Source organism: Phallusia mammillata, chromosome 7, assembly GCF_965637545.1.
Source record: "Phallusia mammillata chromosome 7, kaPhaMamm4.hap1.1, whole genome shotgun sequence".
Lineage (NCBI taxonomy): Eukaryota > Metazoa > Chordata > Ascidiacea > Phlebobranchia > Ascidiidae > Phallusia > Phallusia mammillata.
Genome location: NC_137258.1, coordinates 8,180,046 through 8,202,770, shown reverse-complemented (window position 1 = coordinate 8,202,770; position 22,725 = coordinate 8,180,046). Strand labels below are relative to the sequence as shown.

The window sequence follows — 22,725 nt, the reverse complement described above, 5'->3', positions numbered from 1 at the left end:
TTAGCCTCATTTGCTTCATGTAGGCCTACTCCTCCCTTCAAACTTGTCTTCTGGTATTTAATCCAGAATTATTTAGTTTAAAGGACGAAGCAAATGCTTAGATAATATTTCGTAAAGCACTGCCCAGTTGGCGAAGATAAGAGCCCACGCCCAGCAGATTTATGGCTCTTTGTGGCTCTCTAGTGTCGGGATCTTGTTGGCGAACTTTACCACAAGTTTGTTTCAGCACATGTAATTTCAAACAATTTTAGACCTCCAGGACAGGAACTTGGCCGAATGGTCTGGCGGGCCTGACCCATGTAGCCTACATACATAAAAAAAAACCTTGATCGGGATTCGTCCCCGGGAGTGTCCTGGGTTCGAACCCCGTGAAAAAAAATTAGACCTCCAGCAAAAAAAACTAAACTTTACTCAATGATGATTTGCAACAGTATCATTGTGTAATATCATTGCTTCACGGAAAAAAATATTATTGCGTCCACTGGCATTTCAAAACCGCTCAAGCGTGTGAAGGTATTGTGACGGCAAATTTTCAAATTGTAAACAACGTAACACATGGAAGTCCAACTCAAGGGTCTTAAAAAGTCGGAAAAGATGTTAGAGCATTTTTTCCTTATTTGGTGTGGGTGTTTGCGAAACTTATCCTGTTCTTTACTATTATGATCGTAACAATAGATTGCAAAGCCGAAGCAAATATATCTTGTATACAAATATGTGTCAAAACTCGAAACTTGGAAAGCAAGCAATTTGTAGTTGTAATTGGATTATTGGAACGTCTGAAAAAATTGTTTTGATATTATATAACGGGTTTATTTTAGACTATAGTGTATGTTTTAACAGGTTTTAATTTATTGTCGTTCCTAAGCTCTATCAGTTGTTTTGACAAAATGATGCTGTAGATTGTGGGCAGTGGGCACTAAAATGCCTCAGAAGTTGAAGAAAATGTCCTCTGGTGTGAACCAACATAGTCGATCAGCTGGATTTTTAAGGCCCACTATGGCTTCACAGCGTCGCTCTGTTGTTGGCAAAATGGAAGGCTTTTCAGTTAAACCTTCAGGTAGAAAGAGGACTACCAAGTTAACAAAGTCCAAAGCTGCTAAAGAACAGGTTCACCCCAGTCACCATGAAAGAGATATGAAGTCTGCAGTTGAAATTTATCAGTCAACAACCACAAGCGAATCTAGTTCTTCTAGATCCAAGTCAAATGATGAAAATCAACCCTTTGAACTAACCTATTCTAAGCCACATGAGACCAATGCTTTGCTGGATGCTAAAAGAATGTGTGCTGACTTACAACAACAAATTAATCAACTGAAAGTTAATCAAGAAACACTTAATCGCTCCTTTGCAAAGTCTGAAGCTAACAATCCAATGGAGAAAGCACATCTTACAAATTCTCAAAAAAGTGACCACCCTATGATGGCAGGAGATTTACAACACTCCATTCACAACCCAATGCATCCTAACTCTGTGATTCGAGTAAACATTCAAAAGAACTCCAAGCCACTATATGATGCAAGTAATATGGAGAATGAGTTGCCTAATGTTCAAGCCTACCATTCCACATTTCGAAAACGTAATACTCAGGAGTCTGTAATTAAGAAACTGCATTCCGAAAGAGACAAGTATAAGCACAAAGTCTTGCGACTGCAAACTGAGTTAAAGCTTGTAAAGAGAGGCAAGGACAACATTATAAAATCTCCGGAATTGTCCCTGAGTGATGTTGTGTATTACAATACCAATGTTATTGGAGAGGGCCACCTTGCTACTGTTTATTCTGGAACCTTTAATGGAAAACAAGTTGCTGTCAAAAAAATTTCCAAGCTAGGTATGATGACATCATCTGACTGCAGTTATCTGTCTGCTGAAGCTGGTTTACTCATCCACCTCCAACATAGAAATATTGTCAAAATTCTTGGTGTCTGCTTGTCTTCAATGGAACCACTGATTGTACTGGAATTGGTTCATGGAAAAACTTTACTGATGACATTGGAAAGTTCAGGTAATTTTGTTATGATATTGAAGACATTTAGATTGTATCTAGTTTTGTGTATAATGCTGCTCAAGTTTTGGTAATTATTTTATTGACAAATGTTGATCATTACACATCACCTAAAAATAAGTGGTGTGTTGTTGTTATGATTTAACATGTAAGTGCAAAACAGGTGGCAGATTGTCTCCTGGTCAATTCTTTAGCATCTCCAGAGATGTTGCCATTGGTATGGCATACTTGCATAACCAAAAGCCTCCAGTTTTGCATCTTAACCTACGCCCATCCAATGTTTTAATTGACACTTTTGGCAGAGCCAAGGTTACTGATTTCGGATTTTCAAAAATCAGGTACTTTTTCTACTTTTTTGCTACTGATGTTAATATCCAGTATTACTTACATAAACCATGCTTTTAAATATAGGTTAAGTGCCGGTTTGTCCCATCATAATTCTCTGGCATACCTTGCTCCGGAATTGACAAGTTTTCCTGTACAACTCACTGGAAAAATTGATGTCTTTGCATATGCAGTATTGTTATGGCAATGTCACACATGTAGTGACCCAGCAAATGGCTTGTCCACTTCTGAGGTTAGTTAATAATTTGATCTTTGTTGCACAACACTTTAAACTTAATGTGCACAACAGATTTTGGACATGCTGCAAAAAAATGAAAGACTTCCTTTGGGACCTGAGCTACCTCATTCTTTCCACATCCTAATATCAAAGTGTTGGGCCACATCACCCATTCAAAGACCAACATTCAAGGTATGATTTTTTTTTATTTGCCAAAAAGGTTTACATGAAACATCCAATGGTTTTGATGTGACTTTTAAGGAAATTATTCTTGAGCTGGAAACAATGGGACTCCCAGAGGATTGGAGTGACAACCTAAAAGTGTTGGGTATTTCCAGAATGGACACTTCGGACATGGGATCTTCATCTCATGATACAACATCTCTGTCCTCCCAAATGACTGGTACAGCACATCAAAATGTCATATTTTACCACATAATTAACATTTTTAATTTTTCACACAGATTCATCTAGGCGCCATACCACCAGCACTTCTATTGTGGATCCAGGGCAAACCGTTGAACCTCAGGGAAAACATGGAACAATGGGACCATCACACACAAGATCTTACAAGTCCAGTCAATTGGTTTCGAGTACCCAAACACAAAATCGTAAAGATCCAACACCATGCAACGAAGTTAGATATGTATCAAAGGGTCTACAGGAGCAAATAGGCCGTCCTGAGATTGTCAACCAGCCAGGCAGGGTATCCGCCTTAGGTTTAGATAGGATTCCGCCACAAGTATCTCATTCCAGCAAACCTTACTACAACCGGGAATCAGCAAGGCCTTATGTTTCACCAATCAGGTATTCCAAATTCGATGATAAGTTTCACGATTTTGTCAGCAGAGCTTGCGAAGCCGAGTCCGTTAGCAAAGCTCATGCCAGGCGCCCAAGTCAATGGGAAAAGCTTAGGCAGAAAGTCCCGTCCAGTTCATCTGACCCTATTCGTGTGTACAGCCTGAGCACACCTTCCGAAACTACGGATGGAAATGGAAGTGCCACTACTGCTTTGTACAGGCCCGATTTTTTGCACGAAAAGGATTTTCTAACATCCGCTGGTGATCTGCTTAAACAAGAATACAAGAGAAGCAATGAGGTCCTTAGCAACGCTAAAAGACTGTTGTTAAACAGTCCCATTGATAAACGGAAGAATGAATACAAATTAACCTCCACGTATGGTGATGCCGGTGAACGTTATGCACAGAGAAAGATGGACAGCAAGCTGAAATCGGAACCCAGTCGTTATCGACGAAATTACGACCGGGATACACCTAAAACTGATTTCAAAGACACAATGCACAGTCCTCGTTCAGATGCTGTTAGCACAGAGAGTTTTCTACCATTGCCACCAGCGCTAGGTTCGCATGGTCGATCGTCCTTCAGTAGTAAGGCTTCACCTGCAGCCATGCAACTATTGGAAAACTCCACTAGAAGGGAAAGCAGCGATTATCAGACCGACCAGTGTGACATGGTTCCTTGCAAAGTAAGTTAGTGTTCGGGTACGGTTGGACTTAAAGCCAACCAAACTGCAATTGTTTTTGTATGCTTAGCTTAAAATCTACATAAATTTTATTTTGTATAGGGCAACCAAAGGGACGGATCATCAACCAGTGGTAAGTGTGTCGTTTACTAATCTAACACCCAGCCAACATATAACGTTATCGAGTTTCGGCGGGCAGTTATGTCAATAAGTGGTGCTCGACAGAACGGTGTGTTATTTTACACCATTGTTTCCCCCAACGGTTCGTTTCGAATGATAGCCTGTTTGAAACCAAACATTACTCTTAACGGTTGGCTCACACGGGGGTGTTTGTTTACCAACTGGAAAAGAAAGCTGGCAAAATGATAGTGGTTTCGTCTTAGTTGCCTTTCTTGAATACTTAATCCTGGTTACACTCAAGTGCGTCTTTACGCCTTACCGTTTTATACATTTGAAATATGACCCTGAATTGGCTGATTGTTTTTAAATACCTGTTATTGCTAAAAAAAACTTTTTACCTTGCAGAAGATTTCCATTTTTGTGTAAAGCTAAACATTAATTTGATTTAGGTGACAAAGATGACAAATTGACGAGCGTTCTCCAATTAACTGCTGATCAATTGAACGAAGTTTCCAATGTTCTTTACAATGCCGCGGACGAAACAAGAGTTCTAAGCTAAAAAAATGTAGATACAGCTTAACGACCTGTTTTTTTCGAATAGCAAAACTGTATTTTTAGTGTCACAACTGTTCACACATCTCAGGAACCATTGTTAACGCTGACTACATTGACTTATTGGGTTGCCTTAACAGTGTAGCATTTAGTTGTTTTAGTTACCTGCAAGAAAAATAAGTTTAAACAGTTGCAGATGAAATTACAAAACAGGTTCCAAAAACACGCATACCATGGGCAACATCAACAGACCAGACTAGGACATGTTCACTAAGCAACAAACAATTGTCTTGTTGTCTAAACATTGAATGTCATTTTCTTCCAATAGAATCTTCCAATGTTTTATGTGCTTATTACAAGACGTGTTTTTTTTTGTTCCAACAGCAATCCCCAAATCACTGTGTTTCGTATCTGTCGCTTTTGCACACTTTATAGCCGTAATTATATTTGTTTTGCTAAATTAGAGCATTTATTTACAAACGTCATATTCAGTAGTGAACAAATACACTAAATTATATTTTGCATCGAATGGTTGGTTTCGCAGTATGTAGAGCAGTGGTCGGCAACCGCCGGGCCGCGGCGAGTTAGTTATACCGGGCCCTATACTTTTTCAAGTTAAATGCTTTGAAATATTTTGCCCCTGCATAAATATTTTTTTGCGTTTATTGCAAAATATTTTCTATTTTTGCAAATGCCGTGAATAAATTTCCGGTTCAAAACCGTTCCGCAGGCAAAAAAGGTTGCCAACCCCTGATGTAGACCAAGGGCTTCCAACGTTTTTCTTGTTAGTTACGTCGCGTGCCAGGAGTTGCCGACCCCTGGACAAGGGTTACCAGACCTCCGATTTTTCTTTGGCATGTGCGAAATTTGGACCCGGAAACAACTTTATGACTACTGTAGTCCTTATTGTAGGAGGTAGGGGTGGGCAACCTGTGGTTCACCAATCTTAAATATCCCCCGCGGCCCTCTTTTGAAAGAGTCTGCTCATGTAACAAATCACTTTATAGCTGGAACGTATCTTTCATTTAATGCACTTTATCTGTACGCGTGCGCCTTAGTGGATAAATGTTTTTTTATCATAAATAACTTCAATACAATAACATAGCTGTCCTAACTATTATTCTAGTGTTGTAGGTTTCACGAAGTACGGTAGTTTTCAGTCCAAGTACGTCAGGTTTTCGGTAAATTGACTGCATTTGATTCAACAAACATGGAAAAGGGCAAATAAAGCGAACATAAAAGTGAAAAATTAGTTCTGCCAGCTATACATGTAAAAGGTTGCCGACCCTTGCCCTACTGGGGAGAAAAAAACAAAAAAGCATAACGTATTCAGGCGTTGAACGCTCATTAAGATTAAAAATGTAAACAAACAAACAAGATGGGTTATCTTATCTGGTTGTAAACAAACCCTGGTTTCTTTTTCGATCCCGATAAAAATTTCCTAATCATTACAGCGTTTAACGTGTTTACTGTTGTCAGTGCGGTTTTTGAGGCAAAGCATATGTATGGCAAAACAAGTGTTAAGGAAAGTTAAGGTTTGTCAGGAATTTTAGCCACTTAGATATAGTAAAGAATAGTAAACCTCGGTTTATTCGCCTAACTTGGACAAAACTTAAGGGACGAATGATTTGCAGTGTTTTCAAACCAGAATGCAGAAATGTGGTAGTTTATAACAACTGCGTATGGTTGGCTACTTAAAACACATGCACACAGGGCTGCCCCCTTTGTTTGAATGAAATAATCTAGATCAGTGGTTCTCAACCTTTTTTCTTTCGTGGCCCATTTTCATTGCACAAAAATTCTGTGGCCCAGTAAATGTTTATGAAAGAAAGAAACAACTATAAAGTAGATTCAGAACAAAAAAAACTGCAGGCCGTATTTCAAACAGATAATATAGTTCAAAATAAGTTCATGCAAAAAATCATAAAACAGCACTTCCCTTCTTCAAGCATTTTCAGTTATGACCGAATAATTGGACAATTGATATGCTGCTATTATCTGGCTTTATTGTAATCACAAAGTAGTTTATTACATCATAAACATACGCCGTTGCAGAAAGTCAAAGTAAATTTATACCGTAAATAGAATAATTTAAATTAATTCACATTCCTTCTCAATTCCTCCCCAAGCCATTATTCTTGTAAAATTGAGTGTAGTGACACAAATGAAAATTCTTAAAAAAAAGCTTTCTATTTGATTGGTCTGTGGCCCAGTCAAAATGCTTCCATGGCCCACCAGTGGGCCATGGCCCACTGGTTGAGAACCGCTGATCTAGATTGACCTCAAAAAATATCTAGAATCGTTTAGAGTAGATTGAAAAATAAAACACCAAAATGTATATGTAAACATAAAGTAATTCAATTTAACACAGTATTATTAAATGTTGAACAAGCTTACTTCTTCCTCATCATCACTTTACTTTTTATGTTACAGTTGATGTTGAGGCTTTTGTGGTTTTCTTGGTGGAACTTTTGTAGGCTTGTACCGTTCCTACAGCCTTTACAAACGTTGAAGAAACTATTTAGATTTAATAGCCATTGCCGAGATCCCAAATCTTAAATCTAGGCTTAACCAAAACTATATAGATCTAGCTATAAAATATCTAGAGTGGCAGGCTTGACTGCACATTCAACCACAAATTATAACATTACATAGCGTTGACCACTAGGCAAGCTGATCGCAAATAAATCCGCGTGTATGACGTAACAGGGTTGTGGAAGTTGTCGCCAAATGATTTTGGAGCACTCCAGGACATATATTACAATGTATTAATAAATTTGTTGTGTCTATATTCCTTAGTCATTGATCCTTATTAAGGTGATTTGTACTAATCAACATCTCTCTACATTTTCACGTTTTTAGAATATTTGCCCAATCTGCATGAGTTTTTTGTTCTATTGGATCCGGCTTGCTAAATGAGCGGTCGATAAAAAGCCATTAGCGTCAGACTGTTTGTTCGCCTATTGTGAGGGACGAGGTGCTGCCGGGACAAGGTACCAAGTTAATGCTTCTATTGAGGGACCTCATAAATTTTCCACACCAGCACATGTTTACTCTCCAGGGCTCTGCTCTGGCGATTCGGACTGGTATTATTAAGCGCCATCTTTAACTCTCAATTGACAGAATTTCGATTGCAAAGACATCGTTGACCTTTCTTCTTGTTTAAACAAGCCTAAAATTTTGCAAGGGGGAGGGGCAAATTTTTACTCATATTTACTTACGTGGATGGAATACGATACTAAGTAATTATGTTCACATAAGCATAAGTTATATACAATAGAATCCAATACCTGGAACACTTTACAATATAACCGAGTGCCTCCTTTTGCCCCTACGTGCCGGCGACCATGATGCCATAACGAAAACAATCATTAACTAGTTGTTCATGTGCAGGCACCCGAATATTGGTAATTGCACCACGATCACTGCTAAAGTGCATGTTTGATGCTATATATGCTTGATATCAGCAGTATAGTTAATAAGTTGAGGTTATTTTTTGAAACTGCTGGTTGTATGTAATGGTAGCAATTCGTGTGGTGTTAGTGCATTTACTGCTCTTGTTGACTATGAAAATGCACTCTTCTGTCGGGTTCGATAAACTCAAAGAAAAACGTGATGAAATCCGCTTCAAGCACAATCTTGGAAGGAAAGCAAAAGACGCAGTGGGTGGTGAACCTACTCACCATGGAAAAACAAGAAATGTAAAAGAGTCTCGTATTCCTGACATTGTAATCAACGAAATTGTTGTTGATGAAAAACAACTTTATGTGAAGGAAAATGCAAACCCGAGTATAGAAAAGGTAATGGCACACTAATGGTTTGTAAACTTTATTAGGGTTAAAACCCGTCGCTGTAATTATCGATGTTGCTACTTTTTCTATGTAAACTTAGTACGACACCCATGTGGATTCCCATGTTACCACGAAACTGACTTATATCACGAAAATTGGCAAATTCAATGCAGCAAGGTTGGACCAATGGACATCCTCTGGCGATTCAATGAACTCGACTAACGCATCGACCACAGCCAGTACACAGAGCTGGACAACGGCAGGCAACTACTTAGGTACTTCACCTTTTTCAGTACTGTTGGCATTATGTAAACAAAACGTAAATTTTGATTTACCAACGAGTGTGGCATATTCACGTTTACACATTAAAAAGAAATGTACCTACACACATCAAAAATAAATAGGTGTATAGGCATGTATAGGCAGGGTATGCTTTTTTGCCAATATTTGTTTTTTTTATTGTGTTTTGGCAATAAAAAAATATTACAAAATTTGATCTGAATTTTCTCCTATTGGTAATGGTCAAATTTGTTTAGTTCCACTTATGTTTCTAACGGCACAAATTCACATTAATGGACTTTTGAATTCATAACTATTTTTGCTTTTTAAGCTCCCTGTGAATACGATGATGTCCTGTATCCAAACACAGCTGGGAACGTAACTGTGTATTTTCCGCTTACTGCCGCTGGTTACTCAAATTCATCTATAACAGTTTGTCCCATTGGAACATCCAGCAGTAAGTACCACATACTTTCAACTCTGTAATTTGCCCAAATTCTAGGAATCCAAAGGACACTTAATTTTTGACAAAGTCAGTCTGTTGTGAAAACTCAAAATATTCTGTTTTAAACTTTGTTAGGTGGAAAACCGTACGGAACACGAGCCTGCAATATTGATTCAGTTTGGGAAACCCCAATTTGGTTGTCATCGTGTAATGTACAGTTAGAGGTGACTCATCTTTATTAGTGCTTTGCTCCATGGTAAATTGTTTTCCGCCACAACAATACTTTAGACCAGTGGTTCTCAAACTCGGTTTCGGGGCCCCATGCGGCTCCCAACTACTTATTTTGCGGCTCGCACCAGACCTCAAAAAACCACCAACCATTGCTATTTTAGCTTTCAAAGTCATCTTCTTTAGTGATTTTCTCAAGGTTTCGTTTTTTTTTGCGGCTCCCTACAAACTTTAAAAATACCATTTGGCCTTGACAATAAAAAAGTTTGAGAACCACTGCTTTAGACTTATGAAAACCTGACCATTACAACGGAAGAACAAAGACAGGAGGTGGCGAATGATTTAGAAGTCATCACATCACAACCTGATCAGTTAGAAGCGGATAATCTTACGGCTGCTGTGGAAGTCCTCGAAGAAGTAGTTAACGCTCCAAATTTAACTCAACAGGTTATACTTTCCGTAAATGGCGTTGAAATGTTATTCCAGGTGGTGGTATTATTTAATTGCTCAAGGGGGGCGTTGTAAATTATAAAACGCATTTTGTAAAACAGTTTAAAGAGAAAAAAAAGATTACACGTTTAAGGGCGTAGAGAGCAAGGAAATATTTGCATATAATTCTTGTCACGGTCTTGTATTACGTAAACCCCTTTAGTGGTGTTGGTTTAGGCAAGCCTTGACACGTTATTACCTTTTACAGACCTCAAATTCTGTTGTCGCGACCATTGGGAACATTATGGAGGCACCAGAGGAGGAAATAAAAGCAAGCAACCAGTCAGAAAAGTATGCCATCGAAACATTCGCATCTTTAAATACAACTAATAAAAGATTATACAGTAGTATCAAACGGTCAAACCAACTGTGACACCAAACAAAGAAACCAATTTATTGGTAACAACTATAAGAACACATGATTTTTTGCCGTATTATTTACAAAAGGAGTTTATTTAAATGTTGTGGATCAATGTAAAACATTTACCTTGAATCATATAAACAAATCTTTTACTATTTTGACCGTCCATGGCTGGGTACAAAACCTAAACAGGATGCAACTGTATAAAAGTAATGCAAGAGTAGAAACATACTCAAATTGTACGTAACCGCAGGTTGCTACAAACTTTAGACGCCGTTGGTGCGAAAGTAGAACTGGTGAATGGATTGTTTGAACAAGTGACAAGTTCTGTTGCGCTGGCAGTTGTTGAGCCACCTCAAGAGGGTAAAGTCTCATCCAAAAGTCAATTTTTTAACATTTACTGACATCCTTTATGGCTGTTGTTGTAGAGGCTCAAAATGGAGTCGGTTACGCGGTATTATCTTGGACTGAAGAACAAGATCTTGGTTTCAGGTCCGATCAGTTAACAACGTTCTACAACCAACCAAACGGCACGGTCGCCTCGTACATTAAAATACCCTTCCAAGCAAACGCGCAAGGATCAGGTGATAATTTTACGTGATTTGTAGTGGTTAGGTGCCAGGCCTCGAGGTACTGAAGCGACACAAGTATCACCTATCTTTTCAATGAATATGTATTCAAATACACAAACAATATCTTTGTATTTTTCAAAAAGCAAACCGAAACAGCTTCTACGCGATGTCCAACGACAAACTTTTTTCCACTGCTGAAACCAATCAACGTCGAGGTGCAAATTTGCAATACACCTCGCATGTCGTGTTATCTGCAACTATTGTTGGAAGCAGCGGTAAAATTGCACATCTACAACAGCCTGTTGAAATACAATTTTCCCTGGAGGTAATATAGTGTGATGGGCGGTAAGATTTTGTATGATGCAAGCAATACCTGTATTAGTTTATCAGTTATCAACAAAACACTTTTCAGGCCAACTATGCTCAGCCATATGTAGATAAAAACACGTACTGTGGATTTTGGGATTCAAATGAATGGTCTACCGAGGGCTCGAGAATTATCAGCGTCAAAAACGAAACCATCACTTGCCAATTCGATCATCTTACCAACTTTGCCGCCTTGTTTGTATGTCGAGTATTTTCCTATATCGCCTAACAGGGAAGAATTGTCTACAAAGCAATGTAACATGTTTTCAGAACAGCAACTATATCGACTCGACACAAATTGACCTCATTACGTTGATCGGATGCAGTATTTCCTGTGTTTGTCTTCTTCTAACTATTATAGTATTTGTTGTTTGCAAGTAGGTGATTGCTGGTCACAAACTTTAGGATTTTTTTCCAAACCCAGTTGTTTTGTTTTCTGCAGGCCCATCCGCGAGGGAAAGAAATTTCGCGGGTCGTTTCTCTTAACCAATCTTTCCTTATCACTTCTGCTGTTAAACATTTGCCTTATTCTGAGTGGGCAGGAATTTGTGCAAAGGTCGCCCGACGGTTGTTTATCAATTGCAGTCCTTATGCACTTTTTTATCCTTTCATCAATGGGTTGGATGCTGGCAGAAGGAGCCACACTCTTTGCGGCGGTGGCTTTTGTAAATATATTTGAAACTTTGTTAATATACGTAGCTACTGATTTAGTGTTTTTCACCATGAAATTTCCTGCAGTCATGAATGAATGATCCTGAATCGTCGCAGTTTTTTGTTTTGCTCATGTATGAGGCTTCATTAATAAGGAAAGATATACTATATTTATCATAGTACGCCAGGCCCATTGCCTTATGGCAGTGGTTCTTAACCTTTTTGTAGTCACGGACCCCTTTTCTGAATTTTGTAAGTCTGCGGACCCCCAACGCAATTTACGATAAGTCTTTTTATGTTTCACGCTTCTTGCATTATACCCTGTCTTGCTTTTGAAGCATTTAAATCCGCCTTCACAGTCCTTAAAATCAATGACGTTTCTGTATTGTAGTGGCCAACGCATCTAATTGATAATATTTATGGTGTATATAATTTCACAAATCACGTCCTATAAAGTCTATTGTCCATTTGTGTTATGATGTCACAATAGGGAAGACAATCACAAAAAGTAATTGTTCTTGGCATAATTAAGGTGTAATTAACAGCGTGCACTCATATGCAGGATTGTAAAAACGGTTGAGATACTTAAAAATATTCTTCTGTTGGTTAATGATACTTATAATATTTCCCTCCGTGGACCCCCTGAAACCATCTCATGGACCCCTTGGGGGTCCACGAACCCCAGGTTAAGAACCACTGCCTTATGGGAATGCCTGGAGGACCGGCTTGATTTGTTATAACGCCTTCAATGGACTCAGCGTAATATGATTTCTAAATGGGTATGCCTTGATCGCTGGTCTGCATGAACGCTTTAGAGCTGTGTATGTTCACCTCAGCTATACTACATTTAACCGGCATATAATTTACATATTACGTTTTTATGCCCAATACTTAACGAGGTAATTTACATAATATTTGTTTTGTTTCAGCCTTTTTGGACCAGGAGTGCAAACAATCTTAAAATCCTAATACCGGCAGGCATCTTTGGATGGTTACTGCCCGCGGTTTTCGTGTCTTGTGTTTTGGCAGCCGATAAATCTTTATATACCCGCATTGATTACACGTAAGTCAGCATAATATGGGTAAAGCCACTTTCATTTTATTGTTTGTTCTATGCCTGCGTATTTCAGCTATTGCTCCACTAATATTGGTTTTTGAAGAATATGTAAACGCAATACATTTTTGTTTGCTATCAGGTGCTGGATCGACGACGATTACTTGCTTTACCTTATCGCCATCCCGCTATGCATCTTTATTGGAATAAACTTTGTACTCTATATTATGATAATCTATCATGCGGTGTGCCATCGAGCAAAGGTTTAAAAAAATGTCTGTTCCTTTCTCATGTCGTACCACTTAACACTGTTTTGTTATAGACTGCTAATGAGCATAATGTAGCCACACAAAACATAATGATGTCTATTTCGCTATTTGTAACGCTGGGTGGAACTTGGCTGTTTGCAATCGCGCTCATTGCATCGAACGAGGATCTAGCGGTGCTAAACGTCTTCGCTTACATATTCACCGTGCTAAACTCTTTGCAAGGTAGTGGTCAGTTTGTATACTGGCTCCGACTTCACAAAACGATTACATTATTTGCAGGAGTTTTAATATTTCTTCTATGTGTGGTGCGTCAAAAGCATGTGAGGGATATGTCAAGAAGGAAACTGAATAGCGCACATGAGGCAATGAAATTTGCTATCTCTTTCTCTAGCGGGTAATTGGCGCCAAATGATAAATCACCATATGCCTCCCACGGAGTGATAAAACTAAAATACATTTTCTATTTAGGTGGAGATATGGTAATTATGCGATGGAAGAAACCGAATTAAGCGAGATTCCAAAAACCAGCACATTCCAATCTGCGAATTTTGACACTCAAGTCAGATACAAAGAGAAACTTATCTGATAAAGGTTTAGACCAATGTTTAGACCGAATACATGAAGTTTTGCTCATCTGCTCTTTTCTATGTGTTATGTTACTTGTATTTCATTGACAATAAAAACTTATTTAAACTGTTTGAAAAAATGTTTTTTTCGCATGGGCCGAAAGTCAATGCACGAATTGGCAAATCCAATCGTAATTTTTTGTATATTTTGGGCAGACACAGGCAAAATGATTGAACTCTGAAAATCATCCTTTGTCATTCATTAACCAGATATTTTAAAACCGAGTGAAACAAACGGGGCTTTCTGATTAGAAATGTGCGTGGCAAACATTCCGCAAAAGAAAAAAAACACTAAAGAAACAAACATACATTTTGGCCACACCCGTACAGAAGTTAGTGCAACGTTTGTGTACTCATACCGATAAGAGCACACTTCGTTGTTTAAACTTCGTCAACGACAGAGTTCTATGCTTGCGAACTGTGTGGTGTTGCGATTAATGGATAAGCTTGAAACAGTTTGTGTGATATAACGGGGCAGCAATTTCGTTTGTTATCCCAGGCTAAGTTAAATAGAGCTTTTGCTGATAAAAGCCCGCAACTCTTGTGTGCTGGAGGGAGGTTTAGTGGGAGGCGCTAGATCCAAACTCTTTGCTTTTTGTGGGATACGGTTTCAATAATTAACCATCACGTACGCTTGCTGGTTTGGTAATAAGGTAAGCAAACTAGTGTTCCAGCCGATTCACCAGCATGCACGTTTAGGTTTTCACATAGATTTGGAAAGCTATGTGCGACCAAAGGATTGGGTATCGCTGGATTTTGATATTCGTTATTTTAGTGTACTTGTATGGAAGTTGTGAAAGTCAGTACTCCTTTCAAGTTGAGTTAGTACAAAGAAACTGGAGTTACTTAAGTGACGCTGAATTGGATAAAGTTTATCGAGGTTGGTTATGTTCAGTTCTTTTTGTTTCTTGTAACGATTGGTGCCCAGATCTTTGGGTGCTACATCCTTTAATTTTCGGACAGTTTTATGTTTTAGTCGTAAGTCTAGTTTATGTTTGTAATAGTAATATCAGTTATGAACTAAAATTAAAAATAGTGTACTTCAAAGATTTGTAAATATATGTAGATTTTAACTCGTTTACAGGTCGTTATTACTAGTGATGCACCGAACCCGCCTAAAACGGTTCGGGCCGAAACCGAATCCAAAGTTTTGGTCGAATCAGGCCGAACCTAAAATCCTGTTCCTATGGTTGTTTTCAACTAAACCTTGTGTTGTAGATGCAAATGAATTCAATTCACTTTTTTCACAAACCAAAATCACTTTTGCAATGCGGAAGCTTTACTAAACGCTTTACCGAGTAATATTTGCAGACAACGTGGTTCGTATTTTTATAGATACAACAAACAGTTAATTTATGATGTTTGGTTGGCGAAAATGAAAGTTTAGGTATTAATTCCATGCAATCAAAAAGTTCGGTTTCGGCCGAGTCTTAAAATTTCGGGCCTAAACCGAACTATCGGAAAACAGCGTATTCGGCCAAACTGTTTCGTCCAACCGAGACTTCGGTGCATCACTAGTTATTACCAATACATTTAGGTTATTCGAAAGGTTAAAGGTCGTTGGCCCTATGTGCAAGTGTCTAATCCACACTCTAAATAGAATAAACTAATGGTTCCCAGCTCGTCAAAACAATTAATTATCTAATTACAAACAAACGACAACGCTTTAAGTTGCAAACTTTTGTTGCGTAACAGTTTCATGCAGTAGCTCACGTTTAGGTAACGGCTAAAATCGGTGTGATTTCCATTGCTTTAGGTTAAAGTTTAACCGTTAAACAATATTTATCATATAACCTTGTAACGGACGTATGTTGTACAATCATACCAACCATTGCCGATATTGCTAAAATATGCCACAAACCCAGTAGTAAACTTAACTTGTGACATTTTGTAGAATCTGTTGATTTGTATGAGGACAGCAGCGGATCCGGTACTGAGCCTCCTTCTACTGTCGAACCTAGTACACAAGATCCTACAACAAGTGAAACTACAGTGTATACAACTACAGTCCCCGAGTCTACAACAAATGAAACTACATTAGTTACAACTACAGTCCCCGAGTCTACAACAAATGAAACTACATTAGTTACAACTACAGTCCCCGAGTCTACAACAAATGAAACTACATTAGTTACAACTACAGCTCCCGAGTCGACAACAAGTGAAACTACATTAGATACAACTACAGTCCCCGAGTCTACCACTTCTACAGACACAACCGCGGAGCCTACAACCACCACTGCTGCAACAAGTACAACAAGTTTGTATCGAAACATTTTACCCCCTTAGTGTAAACGCATTATGCAGCAAGTTTGTATGTTTACAGTACCAACTTGTCCAGTCAGTTGCGAAGGATGCTCTGGTCCTTGCGAACATAGTGGAACTGACTGCGTTTGCCCTTGCATCGGAGGTTTTGAACCAGTTATCGATGGATGCGAATTAAGTGAGTCAAGAATTCACTTTTTAGTTGCTACAGCTGATAAAAAATGATGATTTCGTTTAGTATACTGCGAAATGGAAACTCTGAACTACACTGATGGCACAACTAACAAGACAACCGAAGTGAAATTTCCCAGGACTGCCGCTGGATATTCGACCTCTTCTGATTCAACGTGCCCCCCTGGAACCTCAAATGGTACAAAGTATTACATTAAATACACACATAGGTATTTCATACTATAACATTGGTCAACCCGCAGCTGGGCTTCCATATGGAACAAGAATGTGTCAATTAGACGCCACATGGGGAGAACCTACTTGGCTCTCAACGTGCGACGTGAACCTAAACGTAAGTTTGTTGTGTTTAATTGAAAGTTAAATACGGTTTTAGCACCCACCTTTTTAACAGGATCTTACCACAGTAGAGATCAAAGATGAGGGTCAACGGTTAGAAATTGCAAATGATTTGGAGGTTGTGTCTTCTGAACCAGAAAATCTGCAACCTGAAAACGTCACCGACATTGTCAATGCGCTGGATAACGTTGTAAATACACCTGATCCACTTCCAGCAAACGTATGTAAAACCATAAAACCCAAGCATTAACATATTTTATTTTATCTTCCAAAACATTGTCAACACACTATGGATTGTAAAAATAGGTTTATCTAAAATATGTACTATTTATGGCACCTAAAGCCCAGGTTAATTTCTAATTGATGCACAGATTGAGTTAAGCAGTCTAGCGATCAGTCTTTATGATTTATGAAGTCACCATCTATATCAGTGCTTCTTAACCTTTTTCCTTGCTGCACCCCTTTCCAATCACCAACCAATTTTCGCACCCCTTTACAATTACCAACCAGTTTTCGCACCCCGCTGGGTATTTGTATTTATATATAACAGACCTAACCAACCTTAATGATTTAGTCTCCCCGCACCCCCCAAGGAACAGTTCTCGTACCCCTTGGGGGTGCGTGCACCCCTGGTTAAGAACCCCTGATCTATATTATGACGCGTATGGTGTTTTTTTTAGCATTTTTGCACACAATAGGCTTACAAAAAGTCGCATGCATATGGCTACTAGGCCGGTGACACTCTTTTTAGTCCTACAAAATCTATTTAAAGCTTCCAATGTCTAGACCCAAATACATATATTTTAACATAAGTTAGATTACTCAGTCGTGTTTGTATTTGTTCACGGGTAGCTTTCTGGATAAGTGATTTCACCTTGTATCCATACAAACAGCAATTTCTCACCAATTTTGTTGGAACAATTTAATCATTGCTATTTGGATGACATGGGGAATTTGTAGGCGTAACCAATACTGGGGACACGATTGTCACCAAAAAAGAACTCAATTAATAGCTTTACTCGGGCGAGAAACACTGCCAGTTTTGATTAGCTTATCAAGTTTATAGAGCTCTTCTGGCAAATGTAACTTATGTAAATTAAATAACATTTGCCAGAAGAGCTCTATAAACTTGATATTATGCCTGGCAGCAATAGCTTATGTATTGATTAGCTTATGTTATATTTTCTTACATAGAAAGTTAATTTCTGTACAAACAAGCGCTCGGGATTAGTGTGTATTTTCCTCACTTTAGCTGCAACGCAGTTAACGAGCATTTTCAAATAGTGTCATGTACGTAATTTGTTTGCATTTAAAAGACAAATATTCGCAGACATCGTCGTCTGTCATTAACACGGTGGGAAATTTACTCTCTGCCCCAACTGAATCATTACAAGATTCCGACCAAACTGAACAGTAAGTAATGGATATCTAAAATGCGATTGTTAGCCTTTTTAAGGTGAATATTCATAGTGTTTAATAAAAGTTAGTGGGGTTTTCTAAATTTCCTGTCATAAATAGTTGTGGTTGATGAGTGATTGTTAACAAGTGTATTTGAAGTAAATGTTTTCGTGATTTAATCACAGTGTGTCAAACTCACTTTCTTGTGAGCCCCCATCACATAACGCTTTAAATTATGGTGTAGCTGCATGGCGGTTATAGTTATGATCCACCAATTTGGCCCTTCACTGTTTTTGCGCTCCATTACGTTTCGACGTTGGCATTGCCAGCTTGGTGATTGTTTGAGTGCAGTTGTGTAACTATGTTTTAATTAACCAAGCTAAATAAACGCAACTCAACTCAACAATAAACAATGATACCCATGCAATATGCACAAGCTTAATTGTTTACAAAACCCTGCTTTATATTTGTTTATGCTTTACCAGACTTCTAACCACATTGGATACGGTTGGAGAAAAGGTTGAACTCGACGAAACTGGACAGTATCAAGAAGTGACGAGCACCCTTGCCATGGCAGTTGTCGAACCTACCACAGCAGGCAAGACTACTAAAAATAAACTTGTATTTTTTCAATTGAACGTGCGTTTTTTAGGTTTACGGAGTTCAGTCGGTGTCGGTTACGGTGTTTTGGATTTAAGCACCCTACAAGAATTGGGGTTTCGTTCCGATCAGCTAACGACATTTGATGACGGATCTACAGAAAATTTTTCTGCATACATCAACATACCCCAAGCTTTGTTAAGTGGAGGTTTGCAAACAACAAAACACATGATTTTACTTGTGTGTTAAATCAGGCTAAAAATCCCATTTATATTAGTAACGATTTAGGGATAAGTATAAAAGTAATATATGTTGTCATCCATTTGAAAAGTGAACAAAACATTTTGAGTTTAGACGTCACACAATTGTAGGATAACCGCCAATTTAATAATCAAAGATAGTTTTAAATTTATGCACAAACATTTGACATATTGTACGTTACAAACAGACAACCAGCGCGTCAGTTTTTACGCTCTTATTGATGACGCCTTGTTTCCAAGTGCTGGAAGCAATGGCTGGACTTACAATTCGTCAGTAGTTCTTTCGGCTTCGTTGCCGAACGCAACCTCAACCAAGGACCTAAATCCACCTGTTGAAATGAAATTTGCTCTCCAAGCACAGGTAACACAAAGTATATTATTCTGTATCGGGCACATAACGTTTATCAAATCACAGGGGACTCAAACCTACAGTGAATTGAATACCAGCTGTGGCTTCTGGGACGGTCTCGATTGGTCAACAGAAGGTGCCAGTGTGACTGAAGTGATGAACAACACAATAACTTGCGAATTTTCCCATTTGACAAACTTTGCAGCATTATTTGTAAGTGTCTCACAAACAATCATAGTTTGATGTATTTTTATAACTTGGTTACCACTTTCAGAATCCCAATTTCAATGACTCAAGAGCATTGGATCTAATAACGATTATCGGTTGTTCGATCTCGCTTTTTGCTTTGCTCGCAACTATACTTTGGTTCACATTTGACAAGTAAGTGCTTCCGTTTTAACTGACTAAACTTGCTTGTTATGTAGAGAATTATCCAGTCTATGAGGCGTTTTAAAATTAACAAAGTGTAAGAGTATTGGTTCAGAACAAAATTGAGATACATTCAAATTGAATTTCACAGAAAAACTCGCACCCAAGGAAAAGGTCGGACCTCGTTTCTAATGGTAAATCTAGCCGTCTCCCTTCTTCTTTTGAACGTTTCAATGCTGCTCAGTGAGATGGATTTTGTGTACTTGTCCCCTGACGCATGCCTTTCAATCGCAGTTTTTATCCATTTCTTCATGTTCAGCTCACTGGCCTGGATGCTGGTAGAAGGAGTGATGTTTTTCATTACAATCGCTTTCGTAAGTGATATTTAGGCTCGTGCTAAGAGCATGTTTACTGTTTTTTTACCGAATGCTAAACACCCTGACGCTGTGCTGCGAAACCACCTACCTCTTACCTCTACAAACATTATTAATGGTTAACCATGTACTTTAATGCTATTATTATTTAGAAATTGTGTTTGCACTTTTAAATTGGCCTCCATAACAAAAGAAAATAAACTTAGCTTGGTGCTGTGTTGCAATGTTTTTTCCAAGTTCCACACAGTTTTGACAACATTTGTTTTTAGCCTTTTTACATGAACCGTGGCATGAAGAACAGAAATCTGTTTGCAATCTCAACTGTCTGCGCTTGGTTGCTGCCGGCGATTTTTGTTTCTGTAGTGGTTGGCGTTGATGCTGAAACCTATCGCAATGGAGATATGTAAGTCTTATAAAATATTTGTAAATTAACGCATCACTTCATTTATATCAGAGGTTGGTTTTGCTGTATTCAAATTCATACCCCCTTGTTACGTTCTGAAAATTGGTTGAAAAAATGTTTACTTTTTGGATTAGTATATTATAGAAAACTTATGAAATGAAACAGACAAATTATGAACGGTTGTTTTGAATTTTATGTATTTAGTTGCTGGATTACCGAAAGTGGAATCATCTACTTTGTCGTGATTCCATTCTCTATCATTATTGGTCTAAATCTGGCACTTTACATTGCCGTCATGTTCCTCTACTTTCGTCAGCGCAGGAGACACAGACCGGTAGGTTATGAACAACATTTTGCCTGAACCGTAAACACTTTCACATGTAACAATGACATACTGGCTTATAAAACAGACTTAATTAAACAAACTCCGTGTTTATGGCATGTGTCTAAATAATCCGTGCTTTGGTTTAACACATGTCCAACCCGAACAATGCCATTGCAGGCTGCTGCGAGAGGGCAGGACCGCGGACTGGCTGACTTATTGTTGTCACTTGCTTTGTTTGTGGCCATGGGTGGAACCTGGATCTTTGCCATCGTTTTGCTTTCTGGAACATCGGACACCTTAGCCACTGTGTTTGCATACATTTTTGCAATACTAAATTCCCTTCAAGGTAAACCCTTAAATACTAAGTTGTTCACTATAGACAACAAACTTGGAAAATATCGCGTTATTACCAACACTTGGCACAACCAATCTGTACTTTGAAGAAATAATTTAGTGTGTTGTTACTGGTTAATATTTAAAAGAATAGTATGTTAACAATTGCATTGTCATCCTTAGAGTTCGGGATGGTGTTGTATGTGAACAGTCAGTTCTATCTCATCCAACAAAACGCATTGTGATATTTCCTAATGGCCTCTTTCCCGTTTGTGCCTCAGGTTTATTCCTGTTCCTGCTGTTTGTCGTGCGACACAAAGTTGGCCCAAACAAAAAGCAGCCACAGCAGTCAACAAGGAGTGACATGGGTGCCACGAGGTCAGGTGCCAATTACACCATTCCTTCTACTGAAGTGTCGGACTGGATGTCTCTTGCTGTCCAGATTCCTCGACCATCTTTGAAAGATAGAGATCGTGCAGCTAATCGATAAATGACAAAAGCGTTGTCAAGTTTTCGTTCCTTCTGTAGTTTGCAATGTAAGGTAAAAAAAGTATTAGAACCAGTATTACTTAAAATTTGATTAGCGTTTTATGTTATGATGGACGTATTTAGGTACGTGACACAGTGAAGTAGCTTAACTTGACATTGAATTGCATAAAACATATTCTTTTTATTTTTTGAAAGTTTCAACAAGAAAATTTAAACGCACTGTGTTTCTGCACGACACTTATTTCGCTGATTAAGGCAAGAATTTTGTCGAAACGTCTGAATAATAAAAAAGAATACAATTTTTAGCGAACTCGATGGTAATTTAGTTTTAGTTATGGAAGTATTTGTTCTTTGAAACCGCTTTACATGAAGTATCAGCATGCTAAGCACTTATCAATGTCCTGTTTATGTCTCGTCATTGTGTTTAACCGAGCCCCATCGTTAAAATTGATCATGGAATGGTTGTGACATTTTTCCAAACGTGCGCCAGACCACAAGACAAATAAACATAATTTACAACGGGGTTTTCAAAGCCTACATGTAAATGTTGGAGCTGCAACTCCTGTGCTATTAGGATGTTTTTCTGTTCACATTGTGTTAATATTCAACTCGCGGTGCGTCATGCGCCAATAATAAAAATTCTATCGAACGTGATGTTGCTCGTAGCATTATGTACTTTTGTGGCATGTGCTGTTTGGTAAACATTTGCGCACTGCAGGTCGCATGAGAACTGCACCTCGATCCCTAGGGAATTTATGACAGGGGTACTTAAGTCCATTGTAAATGCCTAAACAGCAATTCTTTTACTGCTTAGTAGCTTTTTATTTATGTGTTACTTATTAAACTTCGCTAATGTCACTTTCCGATAATAAACATTCCGACAAACCTGATTTTAGCTTTTGTAAATTTTCCCATTCTGCAGCATGTAAAGTTAATTGCCGCATGCGATTGCTAGTTTTATCAGTGCTACAGGGAGTGTATGCTTGATATTGCACAACATTTCAAAAGAACTGTGCCGTTCAGTTTTTGTGAGCTTGGAATAAGATCAAGCCCGTTTCTTCAAACCTAAGCCCGATCCTTCCCGGACTTACAAATCTAGTGTCGTTAATGGTGTGTTTAAATGCTCACACTTAGTAGTTGAGTTGAGTTTATTTCGTTTGGTGAAAGAACGAGTAGCGACAC

At 38.5% G+C, this 22,725-nt stretch overlaps 3 protein-coding genes across 3 annotated transcripts; all 3 read left to right on the top strand.

Annotated features, from left to right (window-relative positions):
* Window positions 1-812: 812 nt before the first annotated feature.
* LOC145239239 (uncharacterized) lies at window positions 813-5,241 on the top strand. Its single transcript, XM_080102537.1, has 8 exons — window positions 813-2,002; window positions 2,166-2,340; window positions 2,414-2,579; window positions 2,637-2,756; window positions 2,826-2,967; window positions 3,029-4,050; window positions 4,150-4,180; window positions 4,617-5,241. The coding sequence occupies exons 1-8, from the start codon at window positions 922-924 to the stop codon at window positions 4,724-4,726; spliced, it is 2,847 nt and encodes a 948-aa protein (XP_079958663.1). The 5' UTR covers window positions 813-921; the 3' UTR covers window positions 4,727-5,241.
* A 2,823-nt stretch (window positions 5,242-8,064) lies between these two features.
* On the top strand, window positions 8,065-13,874 carry LOC145237833 (adhesion G-protein coupled receptor G7-like). The gene is made up of 16 exons (XM_080100824.1): window positions 8,065-8,519; window positions 8,611-8,785; window positions 9,121-9,246; window positions 9,370-9,458; window positions 9,748-9,954; window positions 10,160-10,242; window positions 10,566-10,675; window positions 10,741-10,896; window positions 11,028-11,209; window positions 11,297-11,449; window positions 11,521-11,627; window positions 11,693-11,915; window positions 12,831-12,964; window positions 13,098-13,218; window positions 13,278-13,618; window positions 13,693-13,874. Exons 1-16 carry the CDS (start codon window positions 8,238-8,240, stop codon window positions 13,808-13,810), a joined length of 2,607 nt encoding a protein of 868 aa, XP_079956950.1. The 5' UTR covers window positions 8,065-8,237; the 3' UTR covers window positions 13,811-13,874.
* Window positions 13,875-14,573: 699 nt separating this feature from the next.
* Window positions 14,574-22,190, top strand: LOC145237832 (adhesion G-protein coupled receptor G7-like). The gene is made up of 16 exons (XM_080100823.1): window positions 14,574-14,730; window positions 15,745-16,101; window positions 16,177-16,293; window positions 16,354-16,485; window positions 16,550-16,638; window positions 16,699-16,863; window positions 17,974-18,056; window positions 18,527-18,639; window positions 18,694-18,849; window positions 19,090-19,463; window positions 19,525-19,631; window positions 19,771-19,993; window positions 20,263-20,396; window positions 20,601-20,730; window positions 20,899-21,067; window positions 21,336-22,190. The coding sequence occupies exons 1-16, from the start codon at window positions 14,574-14,576 to the stop codon at window positions 21,542-21,544; spliced, it is 2,715 nt and encodes a 904-aa protein (XP_079956949.1). The 3' UTR covers window positions 21,545-22,190.
* Window positions 22,191-22,725: the final 535 nt, after the last annotated feature.